We start from the raw sequence: 21,015 nt of genomic DNA, 5'->3' as shown, positions 1-21,015 counted from the left end.
TTATTACAAAGTTAACCCCTTTTACCTCCTCTTTCAATCCACAGGAGGACTGCCCCTGGCAGCCTTTAACTTGGGCAAAATCAAGCCCTATCAAAGGGGCTTTTTCTGTAACGATGACAGCATCAGCTACCCCTTCCACCAGAGTACAGTCACCTCCAATGTGCTCTACACGGCGGGCTTCGCTCTGCCCATTTGCTGTGTAAGTAACAATAGTAGAATTGACAAACCAAGATATTTCTTAGATTTTAACTGACCAAACATTGAACAGCAGCGTACATAATTACCAATGCATCTCTGTCACTGTTAGTACTACACAATGACTAACAAACAGGCAGTTGTTCTATCTCAGTAAAAAGTGAAGATGTTAAACCCCTGGCCATGATGCGTATCATATCAGTAAGGCCTCAACATTAGGGAGGAAGTCCACTGAGCTTAGGTGTCCGAACCAAAGGGTTAAGTTCAACAAGGTCATACCCAGTAAGCAAAACTAGTTGTCATACTTCAACCAGCTTTGCCAACTGTGTCAGGGTTATTAACTCAAAAGAGGATGTCCAGTCCACAAAGAGTTCCCCTTCCCGTGTCCTCATTTCATTTCACATATCCTGATTTCCACATGTCATTTCAGTCACCTGAGAAGCTTTTACAACACGAGCTACAGAGAAGTTTTCATCAACATTAGGCCTTTAGAGTCCAACGGATCAGCGAGGAAGTCCTGGTGTTTGCAGGCGACTCACAGGAAGGGTGTTCTGGGGTTGAATATCAAAGAGCATGTAAGGGCACTTAAGATGAATGCACTCCCTGTAAGTCGCTCTGGATAAGAGCATCTGCTAAATGACTGAAATGTAAAAAGAGATTAGAGGACCTGAGAGAAACCAGCAAACCCCTGTGGTCAAGCTGTTTATTTTGTTACCCTGTTAACTAGGCCATTCAAACGTGATTTAAAGTTTAACTAGCAACGCGCATGCCTCGCCTACCTCAGGATCTGTCTATTTCAGCCATCTATTTCCTGTGTTTGAGGGGTGCAAAATCCACTTGTCACTTCAATCTCGCTGGCTTGATTTTACTCCTGCGACGCTTTCATACCCTTGCTTGTGCCTATCAATTTTTCCCGTTAACGTTACGACTGCGGAAGTGTTTGTAATGACCTGTCAAATGGTCTTAATGGAATACGCTGAAGCTTAGTCTGGGATTTAACGCACCGCCTCGACAGTTACATCACAGGAAAGAGAAGAAAAATGACTTTATTTTGATGGGTGTTCCTTTTTTGTGGAATTGAAAAAAGTTCTAATTTAATGGATGAAATGTTTACAAATTACATGTGCTGAAATGAAAGAATGGTTCAGAAAATTAACACTCAGATTGTAGTGAACATTATGTCTGAACTCACAAACAACGTAGAGTAAGTTTAGATGGGTGTAATCTAAAGCATGTGATAAAAAAAAAGTAATCCGAGATTATCCTGTTATTGACACACTTGTTGAATTATGCAAGAGAACGAGGCAGTGTAGAAGGCGCAGGGGAGTGCAGGTGGGGTGGCAAGTGGTTGGAAGGTTGCAGCCCTGTTAAACCCCCTTATGTTAATTAATGAATATATGCATATACACCCAGTGTTTTTATGCAAATGAGGCACATATAATTGTATTTATTTTAACACAAAATATTTAAAATACTTCATACAATAAGAAAATGTGATGTTTTACAAAAAAAAACTAAACTGTCCATGCAGTAAATATCTGATGGATAATTTTTTTTTTTTTATTAAGTTTGGAGTATCTTCATCCATTGTCCAACTGTTGCATTTATTATAATTGTTTTGAAAACCTTTGGCAATTTCGATGACTGTTGCTAGTTTAAGGTCATGTCCATGTAAAAGGACCCATGAGCACCAACGTGAAGTTCATATGAGCATGTCAAACGAAAGAAAAGAGTCTAAGTATTCATCAATCTACACACAATACCTCATAATGACAAAGCAAAAACTAATATTTGCTAATTTAATAAAACTTTTTTTTTATTACATATTAAGACCCTTTACATAGTACTTTGTTGAAGCGATTACAGCCTCGTCATCTTGGGTATGACACTACAAGCTTGGCACACCTGTATTTGGAGAGTTTCTCCCATTTCTTCTCTGCAGATCCTGTCAAGCTCTGTCAGGTTGGATGGGGAGCGTCACTGCACAGCTATTTTCCAGTCTCTCCAGAGATGTTCGATCGGGTTCTGGCTGGACATTCAGAGACTTGTCCCAAAGCCACTCCTCCGTTGTCTTGGCAGTGTGCTTAGGGTTGTTGTCCTGTTGGAAGGTGAACCTTTATCCCAGTCTGAGGTCCTGAGCACTCTGGAGCAGGATTTCATCAAGGATCTCTCTATACTTTGCTCCGTTCATCTTTCCCTCGATCCTGACTAGTCTCCCAGTCCCTGCCACAGAAAAACATACCCACAGCTTGATGCTGCCACCACCATGCTTCACCGTAGGGATGGTGCCAGTTTTCCTACAGACATGACGCTTGGCATTCAGGCCAAAATTGTCAATCTTGGTTTCATAAGACCATAGAATCTTGTTTCTCATGGTCTTAGAGACTTTAGGTGCCTTTTGGCAAACTCCAAGCGGGCTGTCATGTGCCTTTTACTGAGGAGTGGCTTTCGTCTGGCCACTCTACCATAAAGGCCTAATTGGTGGAGTGCAGCAGAGATGGGAGAACCTTCCAGAAAGACAACCATCTCCACAGAGGAACTCTGGAGCTCTGTCAGTGTGACCATCGGGTTCTTGGTCACCTCCCTGACCAAGGCCCTTCTCCCCCGATTGCTCAGTTTGGCCAGGCGGCCAGCTCTAGGAAGAGTATTGGTGGTTCCAAACTTCTTCCATTTAAGAATGATGGAGGCCACTGTGTTCTTGGGGACCTTCAATGCTACAGAAATGTTTTGGTACCCTTCCCCAGATCTGTGCCTCAACACAATACTGTCTCGGAGCTCTATGGACAATTCCTTCGACCTCATGGCTTTTTGCTCTGACATGCACTGTCAACTGTGGGACGGACCTTATGTGTGTGTGCTTTTACAAATAATGTCCAATTAATTGAATTGACCACAGGTGGACTCCAATCAAGTTGTAGAAACATCTCAAGGATGATCAATGGAAACAGGATGCACCTGAGCTCAATAGCAAGGTGCCGCATAGAAAAGGGTCTGAATACTTATGTCAAAGTGTTTTTGTTTTTACATTTTGCAAACATTTCTAAAAATGTTTGCAAACCTGTTTTTAGCTTTGTCATTATGGGATATTATATGTAGATTTGCTGAGGCAATTGTTTTATTTAATCCATTTTAGAACAAGGCTGTAACGTAACAAAATGCGGAAAAAGTCAAGGGGTCTGAATACTTTCCGAAGGCACTGAATATTTTACAACCATTTTCCATTGTACAAATTTGGAATAAGCAAAGGCTTTGCTTTTTGGTCAAACAGATGGAAAAAGGGTCTTAGAGAACATGTAAAACACAATGTTGAAGACCCCTGCCAACTAATATCAACACTTATATTTAGTTTCGGATACATTTTTCTGCCTTCTGTGAGTTTATGAAACATTGCCTTATGTGCTTTGAAATTCCGTTATCAAAAAACAACAACATATATATTTAAGATATTTTCTATTATCTCTCCATCATTAGGAGGGAAAGTTCACAGAGGTAACGAGTTAAGGTAGAACTATCAACTAGTGATGCACCGATATGACATTTTTTACCGATATCTGATATTTTCCTTGCCAAAAAAAACTACTGATATTTACATATTTTTGGCCTTTTGAAGCATTCTAGTACAGTTAAATAGTTAACACACACACACACACAGCGGCCTAAGGCACTGCATCTCAGTGCAAGAGGCGTCACCACAGTCCCTGGTTCGATGCTGTATCACATCCAGCCGTGATTGGGAGTCCCATAGGGCGGTGCACAATTGGCCCAGCGTCGTCCGGGTTTGGCCGCGGTAGGCCTTCATTGTAAATAAAAATGTGTTCTTAACTGACATGCCTAGTTAAAGGTTACACGCACACCACACTGACCAAAAAGTGATTTTGTTGGCCTTTACGTATGTCCCCATTACCAGTAAAACATAATCAAAACCTTTTTCTTCCACTTACTTACTGTGCTGTTTCTGTTAATTTGTTCAGTCGTTTCATTCTCAACCAGGATTTCATCATACATGTCAAGCAGTGAAGTTTCAGCTCTGTCTGTCTGTGGCACCTCTTCCTCGGTGCGCACTGTCACTGTATCCGTTTCCATCTTGTCCAGCTGTGTATGTAACATTTCACGTAAACCCTGTTTCTTTTCTGCATCGAAGTAGCGGTCCTCGTACATAGGGTCGAGCATGGTGGCGACACAGTAAAGAGAGAATGCCACCGAATCGCTTGTTCACAGCCTTTGTCGGCAGTTTTGTTGAGCAAGTGTTTCAATGCCATGAGAGGGTATCACGTCTGCTGCAGGCGCAGTTGATGAGCTTATTTCTTGAGTCAGTTGTTAGAATGGAGCTAGGAGTGTGTTCATGTTTCAAATATGTTCTCAAATGCCATTGAAATGGCAGCAACGGTATGACAACCAGTACATTCATGAGCATGCAAAAAAACTTTCCTCAGTACGAAATCCTTGACGACCCACTGTGCTGTCAGGCTCCGCATGATATCGCTGGTCGAAATGTCAGTCGTGAAGCTAATAGCAGTGACAATATTACTGTGTAACTCCGGTAGGGCAACATCTGAAAAATAGCGCACTTGGTAGTGTGTACCGGTGCTCGACTAGTCGGCGAAAGCCAACATCGCCCACGACAGAGAACAGTTGATTGTCAAGGGCATTGAATTCCATTATCTTGGCGTTAATGGATTTCACCTTTGAATTGTCTCGCTGAAATGTTCTTACTCTTTCAAATGACTGCTTGACTTGTTGACTGCTCGATCCACACAGCAGACATTGTGTGCTAGGTTAGGAATGCTGTGTTGCACATGTAGCGCTACATTTTACATGGCGTCATTACGTCATGTACCTACGTTATATAGGTATGCACTTCAGCTTTGACATCGGTTTTGCACATCGGCGTTAAACTAGACATCGGGCCGATGTTGGTATTTTTAGCTAATATCGGCCGATTCCGATATGCTCACCGATATATCGTGCATCCCTGCCAACAACTAGTTTAGTGTTTTTACTCATATTTATTTGGTTTATAAATTATTAAGTGATTAAAACTAAAAACATTTACCAAATCGGTAATGGAATTTCCGAGGAATCCGTAACATGTCTGCAATTTGATAAGCTACAATGACAAATCATAGTAGTCACAAACCACAGTTGGATTTACAAGTTTGGACAGCACAGTGGAGTTTGTTACACTAGAGCACACTAGGGTTGAGTACTGAACTGTACAGTATTGAACTATACTCTAATTTAGTCTACTGTACTGAGCTCATAATTTACTCTACTGTTCTGTGCTGTGCTCTACTGTGCTGTACTTTGATGGCCCCTACTTGGGAAACAAAGACATCTATGATTGGTTCAAATCTGGTCTTGTTTGGGGGCAGAGCTCATTAAAATAATAGCCAGTGTGTAGAATAATACCCAAATATGCAAAGGAGGATATTGCATATTTATACCTTTTTGTGTACCTATTTAGGATACATCACCATATCCATAATTATACATTTATGTGTACTACAGATTAGGGACCGATGATGAAATTCCGTTACCGCATTTCCGTTACCGGGTATAAATCCAGTTCACTTACTGTAGTTCAATAACCAAAATAGATTTTTTTTCAAAGTCAATTTGTCATGTCATCATTGAAACCCTATTCTTTCTGCAGACATCGTTAAATCTTATTTTGGAGTAGATACAGCATTTAAGAGTTTTTGGAAACATGGGAGATTTTACCAAAATTCTGTTACCAAACTTTGCATCTGCACAGTTCTTCCAGTAAATGTGTTTTTGTGAAATGTTCAGTGTAAATTGTTAACAGTAGTCTTTGTGCATAGAGTTTTTCTATGGTTTGTTAAACTTTGAAATCAATGTTTTTTTGTTTGGCATACATTTTAAGTGAAAAATCTGAGTCTCAGCGCAATTCCATTATTGTGGAATTTTCCTTAACCACTTTTTCCAACTTTGGCAATAGCAAACATAATTGATCCTAAGGTTTATCTGCTAACACAGAAATTAGATTTAGAAGAATTTCAACATGTTTGTTATTGAGCGTTGGATGTAGAGATGTTATTAAAACTTGAGGATCCTGTTGATAGGCTTTGGAACAAACACTGTCTACTTTCTCTGTCCAAAAATAACTGGAACACTTTCCTGGAACACTCTGATTTCAGGATGTTTATATATATAAACACACACACACAACTATGTCTCACTATACTTGTGACGACTTTTTGAGGACCAACAATTGATTCCCATTCAAAATCCTATTTTCCATTACCCTAACTCCTAAAAGGCTATTTAATAGCCTTTTTACAATTGAGGACCGGCAAAATGCCCTGACTTCTCTGAATTTTTGTTGGTTTTCTATGCTTGTGAGAACATCTGGTACTCACAGGTATAGTAAAAAGTGTACACACACTCTAGACTTTTTTTTGCCATTACCTATACTTAATCTGTCATAATCTACTGGAGTCCCATACATAAGTTTCACTGCTTCTATCTCCACTCCAGTCCCCTGGACAAGACTATTTATGGTTTACACTGATTTATTTATATATATACACATCACGTGGCAACATTTTTCAAACTGTGGTGCTTCACAATGCAGCTTTCGCTCTAAGGAACAGTGGGTCTGTAAAGCGAGAGTGAATCTGTCACGTGACTCTGTGTTGGACCAGTTTCTCCTCTCAGTCCTTGACAGCCAGACTGTTCTGGGGTCCTTTGTGATGACAACAGCATGATCGGACTATGATAACATCCAGAAATACAACCTCTTAGATCAGTCGTGGAGAGTATTTGCATACCAATGTGAATTAACTTCAACTATTTTGGGGGGCTTTCTACATGTCCAGTTCCTACTTTCTTTGGGTCAATGTGTGTTGTAGAGCTAGCAGTGTGGGATTTTACGGTTTTGTGTTTATTACTAACTACTAAAACATTTTCTTAATTGACTTACCTGTATATATAAAGGTGAAATAAAAACTTCTTCCACAGCACGTTTGAAGCAAATACAGTTTCCCTACTGTATGTAGTGTGAAACTCTATTGTAAAGTTTGTTATGTAACTAACATTGAAACCAGGTGAATCTTCCTCAGTTACAGCATTCCTCTGAGTTACTTGGGCGATTCATCGCCAGCGGAGCGGAAAATCTTTTTGTATCTCAGATTGTTCTGTCAATTCTCACATAGGAACTTCATTGGGAGGAATGTTTGACATGCTTTTTAAACATTTATATCACAACATGTTTTGATAAAATCATGATGAAAGTGGGGAAAATCATGATGAAAGTGGCCATAATAGGCCCTTTTTTTTGTTGTTGACCTATACATGCCTCCTGTAAGACACTATGATCTGTGAACCCTACATGATACAGACAACATCTTGGTGTCATTATACACCTTATCGTGTGCGTCAACTTATGGAGTATGTCTTGATTCTGAAATGCCAATTCTAACATTTAATTTATTCAACATTAAAACATTTTAAATATCTCGAATACTATTTTTGATTTTGCTTATGTTTAGACATATTGTTTGAAACAATATACTCTTCAAACACATCACATTTCCAGAGTGGGCTCTCTGGTACTTTTAATGATATGACCCATTTTATACATAGAAATTGACGTTATAGGTCATTAACCAATCACAGCCCTCCTTTAGGATTGCACATTCTGCAAATCACAAGCAGAGGGAGCGCCCGTTTAAATCCATTTAACATTCACGGTGTTGGTGGTGCTCCTAAAATGTATCAGAACTTCAGAATTAGCAGAGAGCCCCCTCTGGAAATGTTATGCACTTGTAGAGTATATTGTTCCAAACAAGATATCTTAAAATGAACAAAGCCAAAAAGGGTAATTTTGAGATTTTCATATGAATATTTTTTTTATGTTGAAATATGTGTATTTCAGAATCTAGAAGTACTCTATAGGGCACACTATAAGGAGTATAATGACACCAATATATTGTCTGTATCTTGTACGATTCACAGATCCTAAGTTATTTTTTATAGGAGGCATGTATAGGTCTAAAAAGGTCTCAAACGGATGATTTAAAAAAAAAATGGTTTGTGATAAATGTAGAAAGGCAGGTCAAACATCCTTCCTCCTAATGATTCCACTTCCAAAAGGATGACCTGCTGTGCCCTTAAATGAACCCAGAGAGGGAGATGAAGAGAGAACAAGCACTATTGGGAGTTGTTGTGGAATGGTCAACTACTTGTCATATTGCGTGTCCAGTCCACTGCACTCAAGCACGAAACGGCTGTGAAAGTTGAGGCTGTGAATCAGTGCAGAGGAATAATTTGGGCGTTTGTTTGTTCTTCCATTAACACCATCTCTTTACCATGGGAGTGAGTAGGGGCTGTTGCCATGACAACTCTCTAACCACAATGTTTTAAACTTTTCATTCCTTATGTTCCTGACAGCCTGCGATGTTTAAATATCTACTTGGATATGTGTTGACTTTCCTCTCTGAATGTTCTCTTCCTGTCAGTCTTAAGGCGTCAGCATGCTTCAGTTTGGCTGGAGCCTAGCCGAACCGAACGAGAGTGCTCGCATACTCAGAATTAATCTAACTCAAGAAATCTGTCATTAATTGACATTTATGCCGAAGAGATATTAGATATTTATGTAATTTAGCAGACGATTTTATCCAGTGCAACTTACAGTAGTGAGTGCATACATTTTCCCATACTAATCCCCCATGCGAATCGAACCCACAACCCTGGCGACGCAATCGCCTTGCTCTACCAACTGAACCCATCTAACCAAGATGTTTGGTGCAGTATTCTTCATTTTAAAAGAATGTGCATAAAAATGAGTCATGCCTCGTTGAATGACAGACTTTCTTGAAGAATCCCTACTGTTGACCAATCGCTGATGAAGGGGGCGTATACTTCGGCTCCAAAAAATAATAATAATAAAAACTCACTGAAGTCCAAAACGAACAAAAACGTCACAAAATGTTGCCATAATATATGCAAAAACTCTACCGAACTGTTTCGGCTGGGAAGCATGCGGACGCCTTTAGACAGGCGTGCACTGTGCATTGACTTTATATGGAGGCTGTTTAGAGCCTACTCTCCTAACCGATTTCTCTTGTTCTGTTTTCTCTAATTTTGCTTTTTTGCTAGCTGGACTCCCATTCGCAATACTCACACCGCTACACAATCCCTTCAAGCGTGGATTTTTCTGTAACGATGATTCAATCAAGTACCCTCTTAAAGAAGACACCATATCCTATCAGTTGTTAGGTGGCGTTATGATACCCATCATAGTGCTCACTGTAAGTGCACCTGTTTTTATGTTCACTAGATAACTTATCTTTCTCTTCCTTTCCCAGTCTTAGCGCTTGTCATTAATTTATGCTATACATACATCACTGTAGCAATGATGTGTATATAGTTTAACTTCTTGGCTTCATTAATCACATTCTCACACTGTCTGTGTGAAAATAAATAAATGGAGCACCATGCTCCTCCTTGCAAAAGCAAGCAAACAAATAAACTGATTTGTAAATTGAACTGCATATTTTAGAGATGCTCAAAGTGTCACTTCAGAACTGAAAAAGCAAACAAATCCCCAACTCTTGCTAGTTGCTTCTCTATGTACCCTTAGATCACAAACGTATCAGACCATGGCAGTTGACCGTTAAAGTCCCCGTAACAAAGACCTCTCCATAAGTCTACTCAGTCTCTGTCTGAACGATACAATAGGAATGGCCAGACTGTCCCTCCCTCTGCCTTCCCGAGATATCGCTTGACTCTGGGCCAGTGTTCTGACTGTGTAACATGCTGAGCACACTGCCCGCGCGAGCTTTGCAAAATACATTTACACATGTTATTCAATCATTTCATCCAAACTGCTCGCGAGCGTATGCGTAGCCAGGCGCTAAAAGAGAACTTGGTTTTATAAGTCCCGCCTCTCCCGTCTCCTCATTGGTTTTTAGGAGCATATACCCACGTGGGTGATTGAAAGATGAACTGAGGTCCACACTCCAGTCAAAGTTGGTTGCCAACCGCCATATAAAGTCCACGGAAGAAGACTGGAAGATAAATAATTAGAAACTAACTAGGTTTCCCCTTTTTTTATCTGTGGATTAATTGTTGGCAGTAAAAATATTCTACAAAGATCCAGGAAAAAGGACCTTGTGCATTTCAGGTAAAATAACAACCAAATGTTTATATCCCAGGACAAATTAGGTAGCAACAGTAAACTAGTTAGCTAAATGTCCATGAATGTTTCATGTGTTTCGACCTGTCCCCAAATTAATATAGTTGGTTCAGAATTAGTTTTTATATTTCAACCTGCTTGTCCTGATTTGCGTTTGGTGTGAACGGACAAAATCAAAATCTAGTCAGCATGTTAGTACATTTCCAAGAGAGTTTCTCGATATTAAACTCAAAGCACAGAGGCCTGTATTCACAAAGCATCTCAGAGTAGGAGTGCTGATCTAGGATCAAGTCCCTCCTGTCATCATGGTCTAAAACAGTGGTTCCCAAACTGGGGGGAGTGCCCCTTACGGGGGGCACGAGGGGTCGGCATGGGTGGCGCACATCCGGCAGGGGTGACCTCCACATCCAGCTTCTTCACCTGCGGGATCTTCAGAGGGGGGGCAGAGTGCAGATTAGTATTTCTGTCTGTAATAAAGCCCTTTTGAGGCTTTGCTGGTGACACTGTCAGTGATTTATTTTGAATTCAAGGCGCACTTAACCAGCGTTCTGCAGCGATACGCCATCCCATCTGGTTTGTGCTTAGTGGGACTATAATTTGTTTTTCAACAGGACAATAACCCAAAACATACCTCCAGGCTGTGTAAGGGCTATTTGACTAAGAAGGAGAGTGATGGAGTGCTTCATCAGATGACCTGGCCTCCACAATCACCTGACCTCAACCCAATTGAGATGGTTTGGGATGAGTTGGACCGCAGAGTGAAGGAAAATCAGCCAACAAGTGCTCAGCATATGTGGGAACTCCTTCAAGACTGTTGGAAAAGCATTCCTCATGAAGCTGGTTGAGAGAATGCCAAGAGTGTTTAAAGCTGTGTTAGAATATATATTTTGATTTAATACTTTTTTGGTTAGTACATGATTCCATATGTGTTATGGAATCATATAAATGCACAAGGTGCAATTTCGAAATTGGCTAGTGTTAGTCATTGCATACCTTAGTCAACTAATGTTTTTTCCTGGGGGCGGTTTAGCCCATAGATATTGTTGTAATTCTTTTGTCACTCAAGTATCACATGAATACACATTAGACATGGCAACATGTATAGAATTGCAAGAAAATCTGCTTTAAAACGGCAACATTTTCTTTGCACCCCATGACAAAATGTGTAGAATTGCAGGAAATAAGTTTTAAACCTGCAAAATTCTCTCCACCAACAAGAGGGGTGTGAAGTTTCTGTCATGAACAATGCTTGGGCCCATAGAAATAGACATGACGCGTGCTAGATGTTCTCCAATGCCGGAAGGGAGGCCCCCCCGAGTGAAAAGGTTTGGGAACCCCTAGTCTAAAAGACAACTGATCCTATCATCAGTCCTACTCTGAGACTTTGTGAATATGGGCCAGATAGATACCAGTAAAATGCCTAAATGAGGCACTCTAGGAGCGTTGTGGCTGTTATCAAATCTTACTTATTAAGTCCTTCTTTTGCAGCATTCAAAATCAAAAAGCTTTTTAGTTCCATTAAATTGACATCAAACAGGAAACTTCTGCATTATAATTGATGGGAAAAGACAAAAAGGTTCACATCCCATACATTTCCAGTCAGTCAGTGTAATTGTACTCGGCAAGTAGAAACCCTCACACAGGATGCAACTCATTTTTATAGGTCATGAATGAAAGTTGGGGACTCCCTCTATCCTCAAGACAGTTCCTCGACCATTCCTTAACACACAAAGGCTTTCACGTTATGACTTGATGGTATCTGTGTCATGGTGGTAATTCCCCTTGATGTTTAAACAGTTGAACAGTCAACCGTTATCAGGTCAACGCCCACCTCGGGAGAGTGTAGAGTACAGTAGTAAGCATATGTTAATGTTGTAGGCTTATTTCCAGATAGGGGAACGCAAATACACTCCCAGATAACTGCTTATGCTTTCAGGTCCATTGTCACAGTGTGGTAGAGAGGTGTGAGTCAGAAAGTTGTCACACTATTTGACATTAAAAAGACCCATTTCACCAACCGCCCACAATGTTTAAATGACACGTGTGTTGCACTCAACATGGTCTCAATCTGCATTGTGATATTTCCCCTTTTAAAAAGGCCTTCACTTTAGACATGTTTCTCCGTGGACATCCTTGTTAGGCCTTTATAATATATTCACTCAGATGGACATTCTTCTAAAAATACCTGTAATTTTTGTGACTTTTGACTTGAATTACAATACTAATGTGCACATATTTGTAACTCTAAGCTGTGCGGGATGAGTAAGTGATCTAACCTCTACTCTCTACTTCCTCTCCTCCCTTCCTCACAGATGGTCTTTGGAGAGTGCCTTTCAGTCTATCTAAAGCGCATCAAATCAAAGTCCTCTTTCAGCAACATGTATGTGGCCAGTGTTTACAAAGCCATCGGCACCTTCGTGTTCGGGGCTGCCATGAGCCAATCGCTCACTGACATCGCCAAGTATTCGATTGGTCGGCTGCGACCTCACTTCCTGGACGTGTGCAAGCCTGACTGGGAGCTGATCAACTGCACGGCAGGCGCCTACATTGAGGACTTCACCTGCACCGGGGATACGCACATGGTCAACGAGGCCAGGTGGGTGTTGAGAGGAAACTGACAGCTGGGCTGAATTTTCTCCCTACCAAATCAAATGTATTTATATAGCCCTTCTTACATCAGCTGATATCTCAAAGTGCTGTACAGAAACCCAGCCTAAAACCCCAAACAGCAAGCAAAGCAGGTGTAGAACCACTTCCCCTTAGCCCTCCTAACCCTTCAGTGTTTACAGATCGGGTGGGTATTAGGCATATCTGATGAGTCTGGAAAGATATAGGCAGTGACGTGGTGGAGCTTCCACCTTATGCCTAAAAGGCTTTATGTGGTCAATCCGACATCAGCAGTGGCTGTACAGCATTTACTGTGATGCAGCCTCCATAGAAGTCGGAGGCATTCATGCTTCGGGTAGCTGTCATGGGCATGCAATAAATTGGTCTGCACCGCACCACTCGTAGTGATTTCAGGGCTAATCTCTATAGCCATCCAGCTAATTACAAGCAACTGGCTAAATGAAAAGACAAGACCTTACCTCTTCTGAGATGTTGGAGTCTGTTTCCCGGTGCTTAACATAGATCTGCCAAGATGGCATGAAGTAAAAAGACTGCGCTGTTTTCCCACCTGCATCTCCATCCCAAATCGCCCCCAAAATGTGTCTACATTTAGGCTATTGTTTGTGTGTATTTACACACTATGTTGAGGTAAAAATCTGAGTATAATACTTGAATGTATGCCAGCCCCGATACATGTTCATGTCATCTTCAATCAACTGCCTTATAGTTAAAAACTACTTTGACTACCACCATCGATTTATGTATGCTAGCTATTCTACCAGCTTGTACGAATGGGAATTAGCATTTAGCAATCACTTTTTCTAAACCTGAAAAGGGACAACTTCTAAATGTTACGCAGCAAAATATATCCAACTCGAATTTTAGTAACCACATTGTGGGCCTGTTACAATACATCAACCATGACCGATTTGACAAAAAAACAAGTTGTTAGATCAGATTTGTTGAAAGTGCGCCAGCGTCCTTCTGTCCTCCACGGTCTGCATTCCATTGAAATCTTTATCGCATCTACCCCCATTACCTCCCCGATCTCTTTCCAGGAGTTCAAACTCATTGTGTCATTGAAATCCCTACACGGGGTATCATAAAATGTTTTATTTGTGAACTTGTTGGATAGGCTTTTGTCAAAGTTCTCCATGTTTGTTACCAAGGAAGTTGGTGTTTATACAGGATGTACCGCCCCCACCCACAGTGAGGGGGGAAAAGTATTTGATCCCCTGCTGATTTTGTACGTTTGCCCACTGATAAAGAAATGATCAGTCTATAATTTTAATGGTAGGTTTATTTGAACAGTGAGAGACAGAATAACAAGAACAAAAAATCCAGAAAAAAATGCATGTCAAAAATGTTATTAATTGATTTGCATTTTAATGAGGGAAATAAGTATTTGAACCCCTTAATCAGAAATATTTCTGGCTCCCAGGTGTCTTTTTATACAGGTAACGAGCTGAGATTAGGAGCACACTCTTAAAGGGAGTGCTCCTAATCTCACCTTGTTACCTGTATAAAAGACACCTGTCCACAGAAGCAATCAGATTCCAAACTCTCCACCATGGCCAAGACCAAATAGCTCTCCAAGGATGTCAGGGACAAGATTGTAGACCTACACAAGGCTGGAATGGGCTACAAGACCATCGCCAAGCAGCTTGGTGAGAAGGTGACAACAGTTGGTACGATTATTCGCAAATGGAAGAAACACAAAAGAACTGTCAATCTCCCTCGGCCTGGGGCTCCATGCAAGATCTCACCTCGTGGAGTTGCAATGATCATGAGAACGGTGAGGAATCAGCCCAGAACTACACGGGAGGATCTTGTCAATGATCTCAAGGCAGCTGGAACCATAGTCACCAAGAAAACAATTGGTAACACACTACGCCGTGAAGGACTGAAATCCTGCAGCGCCCGCAAGGTCCCCCTGCTCAAGAAGCACATATACATGCCCGTCTGAAGTTTGCCAATGAACATCTGAATGATTCAGAGGACAACTGGGGTGAAAGGGTTGTGGTCAGATGAGACCAAAAATGGAGCTCTTTGACATCAACTCAACTCGCCGTGTTTGGAGGAAGAGGAATGCTGCCTATGACCCCAAGAACACCATCCCCACCGTCAAACATGGAGGTGAAAACATTAGGCTTTGGGGGTGTTTTTCTGCTAAGGGGACAGGACAACTTCACCGCATCAAAGGGACGATGGACGGGGCCATGTACCGTCAAATCTTGGGTGAGAACCTCCTTCCCTCAGCCAGGGCATTGAAAATGGGTCGTGGATGGGTATTCCAGCATGACAATGACCCAAAACACACGGCCAAGGCAACAAAGGAGTGGCTCAAGAAGAAGCACATTAAGGTCCTGGAGTGGCCTAGCCAGTCTCCAGACCTTAATCCCATAGAAAATCTGTGGAGGGAGCTGAAGGTTCGAGTTGCCAAACGTCAGCCTCGAAACCTTAATGACCTGGAGAAGATCTGCAAAGAGGAGTGGGGAAGAATCCCTCCTGAGATGTGTGCAAACCTGGTGGCCAACTACAAGAAACGTCTGACCTCTGTGATTGCCAAGGGTTTTGCCACCAAGTACTAAGTCATGTTTTGCAGAGGGGTCAAATACTTATTTCCCTCATTAAAATGCAAATCAATTTATAACATTTTTGACATGCGTTTTTCTGGATTTTTTTGTTGTTATTCTGTCTCTTGCTGTTCATGTAAACCTACCATTAAAATTATAGACTGATCATTTCTTTGTCAGTGGGCAAACGTACAAAATCAGCAGGGGATCAAATACTTTTTTCCCTCACTGTACCGTCAACCAATCATGTCAGTGCGGAGCTATACGGAGCCCTCTGCATTGTTACAAAATTTGGGAGGCGCACAGCGATTCGGTACAGAGCCCGCGGAGGCTCCGCAATTGCGTCACCCCTTCTGTACAGTATTGCTCGATCAAGCATGCATTGACTTTTACAGCTCTGCAAACATCAAAGGAAGGGTTAAGGAATGATTTGTGACCAGCTGGGATGCTTGTTACAGATCTGCTGACTCAATTATATCATACTTCCACTGAAATAGAATATCTCCTGCTTTATTGCTGATTATGTTTTGTTCCTAGAAATAGAATCCAATATATAATATTTCTATGGTTCTGATATGCTGAGTGCTGACCATGAGATCATTGTTGAGTAAGGCAAGCCCACACTTTGAAGTTTCTTGTGTGTCCCAAATGGCTCCCTATTTAGTGCACTACATTTGACCAGAGCCCATAGCAAAAGTAGTGCACTATATAGGGAAAAGGCGGCGGCAGCGTAGCCTAGTGGTAAGAGCGTTGGACTAGTAACCGAAAGGTTGCAAGATCGAATCCCCGAGCTGACAAGGTACAAAATCTGTCGTTCTGCCCCTGAACAAGGCAGTTAACCCACTGTTCCTAGGCTGTCATTGAAAATAAGAATTTGTTCTTAACTGACTTGCCTAGTTAAATAAAGGTAAAATAAAAAAAAGGGGTAGCCATTTTGGATTCAGACTGTGCCCAGTTGAACAACTGCTCAGCTGGAAATTGTCTATAAAGACTCACTGAGAGGATGTCTGACATTGACAACTAGGCTGGCTGCTTATCAGGGGGAAATTACTTCAGCTAGATCTCTCTCTGTACTTTAACCTTTACAATGTTTTGCAATTCCACAAATAACTGTGGGAGTCAAGGCCAAACTGGAATAAACAGAAGTAGGTCTATTGCCTGGCTCTCCTACGTTGTACTGGGACACCTGGGGTTGCTTTAAGTCCTAATTACAATGGACTAGGAACCATGATTTTACCTTGATTTGCCTTTGGGTAAATGGGTCTTTGCAAGCCTGCTCCAGAGGCGGACGTGGGTCTGAGTTTAGAAGTTCCATACGAATTCTGCTTCTCTGAGATTTCACTGAAAGCTGGTCTCCAAGCATACTTATCACCATGGAGACCAAGGTTAATTACCAGTATCAGATGAGGCACTAACCAAATTCTGTAAAACAGTCACTCTAAATTTCAATCTGGCAAGATTAGAACATCTTTTTCATCTACTTGAAAAGACAGTTGTACGAAGGAGAGGAAGTCTGTCTTTATTTAGATTTTGAAATCAACATCTAGGACTTGTCAATTATAGACCAACAACAAATCTAAATGGAGAGCTAGTTGTCGAGTGCCTGCCGGTCTGTCCCATCCTCAGTCATACCCGTGTTATTGGCAGTGGTGGGCGTTAGTTAGTTCGCTGGCTGTCTCTATACAGACTATTCACTTTGGCTGTGGTGTTTCGCTGGCTGTCTCTATACAGACTATACACTTTGGCTGTGGTGCATCATTACCTCATGTGGTAAGTCTCTCCCGTGTTACCCTAGAAACCAGAGTATACCCCATACAGAGACTACTCTAATCTCTACCATGATCCCTGGGTGGGCTCTCCCAGTCGCGTGTGGCCCCAGGTCATATTTACCTGGGTGTTGCTCTGGTCTCCCATGGCAGCCCTTCCCCGGTCAAGGGCCGGGTTCTGGGTGTTTTCTTTGGGATGGTAGTCATTAATAGAACAAATAACTGCCTGGTGGATCGAGTGATGAGAGCAGGTCAGATCAACACCCCGATTCCTCTTTCTGCAACGTGAGCCTTTCTCTCAGGGAAATGAGGCCCACTGTCAGTCAGAACCTTGGCTTGTGTGTCCCAAGTGCCTTACACTTGGAAACCTCCCTCAGTGAATCAACGTTATTCCTCTATAATGGTTTACAGGGGGTTTTGGGTCCTGTGGGTTCAATCTATCAGTCTTCCCTCACATGGTTAATAAAGATAATTGAATTAAGGGAGTTGAGTTAGAGCTCTTGGCTCTCTCTGTGTGATATGTCTTAACCTCTGTTTTCACCCATTACCACTAGAGAAGCTGTATACAGCTCTCTATTGTTATGCCATTAGGCTGGTGGATTATGTTACAGTACTGTGGACTTTTTCGGTCACTATGGTCAGGCTTTCTCCCAACACTAACTAGTGTCCACTTCAGTACTGGAGCAGTGTGTGTAACCATGGGCTTTCTCCCAGCACTAACTAGTGTCCACTTCAGTACCAGGCTCCAGGGCGTTGTCTGTGGGCCTGCAGCTATCCCCACTGTTTATATCAGCAGCTGGTTATCAGTCATTTGCTGGACGAGCGGACGCCTCCGCTGGGCAGCGCAGCACTGCTTAAGCAAACAGGAAGACACTAAAGCCGGCCGGATAAGTGGGCTAGGGTAACTGCTCTCTCACCGCCCGCCCAGGGCAACTGATGCTGTCTCAACATCCCCACCCCTCATCAGTCAGTGCTCCATAACAGACGTCAGCAGACATCCCTCCCCAGCACAACCCTATTACCCAGAAAAGGGTGTGTCTGTTATTCAACAGAATAGGGATTTATCACCAACACTGAGCCGATGTGAAGTGGGTGGGTGAATTATTTGTGGGGTTTTTTCCCCCAGTGCACACAGCCATCCCATGATGCCATTGTGTGTTGTGTTGCAGGCTGTCCTTCTACTCCGGCCACTCCTCCTTCTCCATGTACTGCATGCTGTTCCTGGCAGTAAGTATGCTCTATGGGGTTTCCTCTGTGTTCACTCATGTATCAAAGAGCTAGGTGATATGGAAAAAAATCCACACTGAATTTTAACGATAAATTGAAAACAATGTGCACTAGTTTATTACCCTTAACTACTACTTTGAATGTAGCCATTAATTGTCACCGATATTTGACATTTCTCTAGTAGGGCCCTATTTTTTTTATTGTAATGAATGTCAGCAAAATGTCCAGTGTTGATTTTTGGTTTATTGTCCCAGCTCAAATGTATCAGATTCATATCCATTAACAATGCAGACATTTATAGAGGGTCATTGGACATGTTCTATATGAATATTTAACTCGAAAAGCAGCAAAAATACCATGAATCTGATACATACGTCGGCAAGTAAATCAGATTTACAGTTTACTGCAGTGCAGAGACAGTATATACTGAACAAAAATATAAATGCAACAATTTTAATGAGTAAGGAAATCAGTCAATTGAAATATTTTAGGCCCTAATCTATGGATTTCACATAACTGGGCATATGCCTACCCAATCAGAATGAGTTTTACCCCACAAAAGGGCTTTATTACATACAGAAATACTCATTTTCATCAGACGACCCCGCATGTACTGCCAAATTCTTTAAAACAATGTTGGAAGTGGCTTATGGTAGAGAAATTCAATTCTGGTGGACATTCCTGCAGTCAGCATGCCCCCACATAACTTGAGACATTGCGTTGTAACAAGCATGCTTCTTGATATGCCACACCTGTCAGGTGGATTAATTATCTTGGCAAAGGACAAATGCGCAAAAATAAGCTTTGTGGGTATGGAACATTTCTGGGATCTTTTATTGCAGCTCATGGGACCAACATTTTACATGTTGCATTTTTGTTCGATATACTTGACATACAGTAGTAGTACATGGTTCAGATTTATAGAGAACAGAATTTACCTCAAGTTCACTACAGTGCAGAGACATGGGATGATAAATATAAAGGCCCATTGCGTACATCGAATACTGGTACTCAAAATGCAGCAAAACATCAGTGCACTACGTTGATCTTCACTGGGGTGTAGACAGTTACGTTGGCAGCTATGGATGGTCAACAAAGTAGTGTATTTTTGTATTTTGTGAGCTGGGTCTCTGACTCACAGAACACGAGTGTCCCTTTGGCTTATCTTAGAAACAGGATGTCAGGACTCACGGTTACAGTAATGCTGAACACAATACACCCTTTCATTACCTACAGTAACTTGACAGGAGAGTAAAAATTGGTATAGCTTTCTACAGTATGACACAGTCCTGACAATCGCTGCAGCAAATGGGAGTTAAGACCAAACAGCAGTTCTAAAGTCAAAGAAGTCCATAGTCTATGTTAAGAAGCGTCGCTGGTTTGTTTTCCATTAATGAATAGACACACCCATTATTGTACAAACGCATTGAGAACTACTGAGTCAAGCTGATTTTTGTCCTATTGAACAAAATGGCCATAACTCATAACCATGTATACTGATTTGGAAACTGTATTACATAATAAGCAGTCACCTTGAGGTGGAAATGGAACAGTAGGTTATATTGTTTTAATAGAAATGATCTATTTCACTGTATATGGCATTAAGGCATTTAAACTAAGTTTTAGGCCTAGTAGAAACAGCAGACGAAGGCTGATTGGTTGATTAAATACTACTTTGGGAGTTTCAGCATGTTTATATCCAAGAGTTGAAAAGCTGCCATGCAGAGCGTAGAGTCGGTTTAAGTAAACAGAAGTGCACAAGATCCCACAGCTGCCAGCGTCAACATTAGAATGATTTTTACATACACCAGAACAGTGGCAAAACCAGTTCACGCACATCAATGATGGATCAGACCACTTTCAAACAGTAGCCAGCACTTTAACCAACTCAAACAGTACACACGAACCTCAAGTAGAAAACCAAGAATTAAATCATGTCAACTACTAGTTTCAACCTACAATTGCTCTGGCGACATTGCTATGCAGCAGACACTGTGGTCCTTGTGTGCAAGGTTGGGTATTGTGACAGCAAAGCAATTTGTTGTAAAATGAAGTATATTGTGGTCAAATTAGTTAGCATTAAAAACCATTTAGCCTGTAACTCATTTCCATTTTAACTGACCAAACAAGTTAGTAGTAAAAACCAGGAGGCCTTTTTTTACCTTTAACTAGGCAAGTCTTAACTCATTTCCACCTGTCTCCCAGCTATACATCCAGGCCAGACTGCAGGCAGAGTGGGCTAGACTCCTGAGACCAACACTCCAGTTCTTCCTGATCGCTGCATCCGTGTACACTGGCCTGTCCCGTGTGTCCGACTACAAACACCACTGGAGCGACGTCCTGGCTGGCCTTATTCAGGGAGCACTCGTGGCCATACTGGTGGTGAGTTACCGTCACACTGCTTCATTTGGTTAAGGCAATTCAGCTTTATTTGTCCATTTGTTACAATAAAAATTGGTCTTCTGCTCTCCGCTACTGTTACCCA

At 41.6% G+C, this 21,015-nt stretch overlaps 1 protein-coding gene across 2 annotated transcripts in view; it reads left to right on the top strand.

Annotated features, from left to right (window-relative positions):
* The window catches only part of LOC106561845 (phospholipid phosphatase 1), a 35,992-nt gene that overhangs the window by 14,101 nt on the left and 876 nt on the right, over positions 1-21,015 (top strand). Inside the window, exons 2-5 of one of the 2 annotated variants that reach the window (XM_014126113.3) lie at positions 45-199; positions 12,667-12,950; positions 18,473-18,530; positions 20,736-20,912. In XM_014126113.3, coding sequence (XP_013981588.1) covers positions 45-199; positions 12,667-12,950; positions 18,473-18,530; positions 20,736-20,912 — 674 coding nt within the window. Of the gene's footprint in view, positions 1-44; positions 200-9,315; positions 9,468-12,666; positions 12,951-18,472; positions 18,531-20,735; positions 20,913-21,015 lie in introns of both variants that reach the window. The other variant, XM_014126118.3, reaches the window with a different exon arrangement.

Source organism: Salmo salar, chromosome 01 (genome assembly GCF_965601325.2).
Source record: "Salmo salar chromosome 01, fSalSal1, whole genome shotgun sequence".
Lineage (NCBI taxonomy): Eukaryota > Metazoa > Chordata > Actinopteri > Salmoniformes > Salmonidae > Salmo > Salmo salar.
Note: the sequence above shows the minus strand (reverse complement) of the source record. Positions and strands in the feature narration are given on the sequence as shown.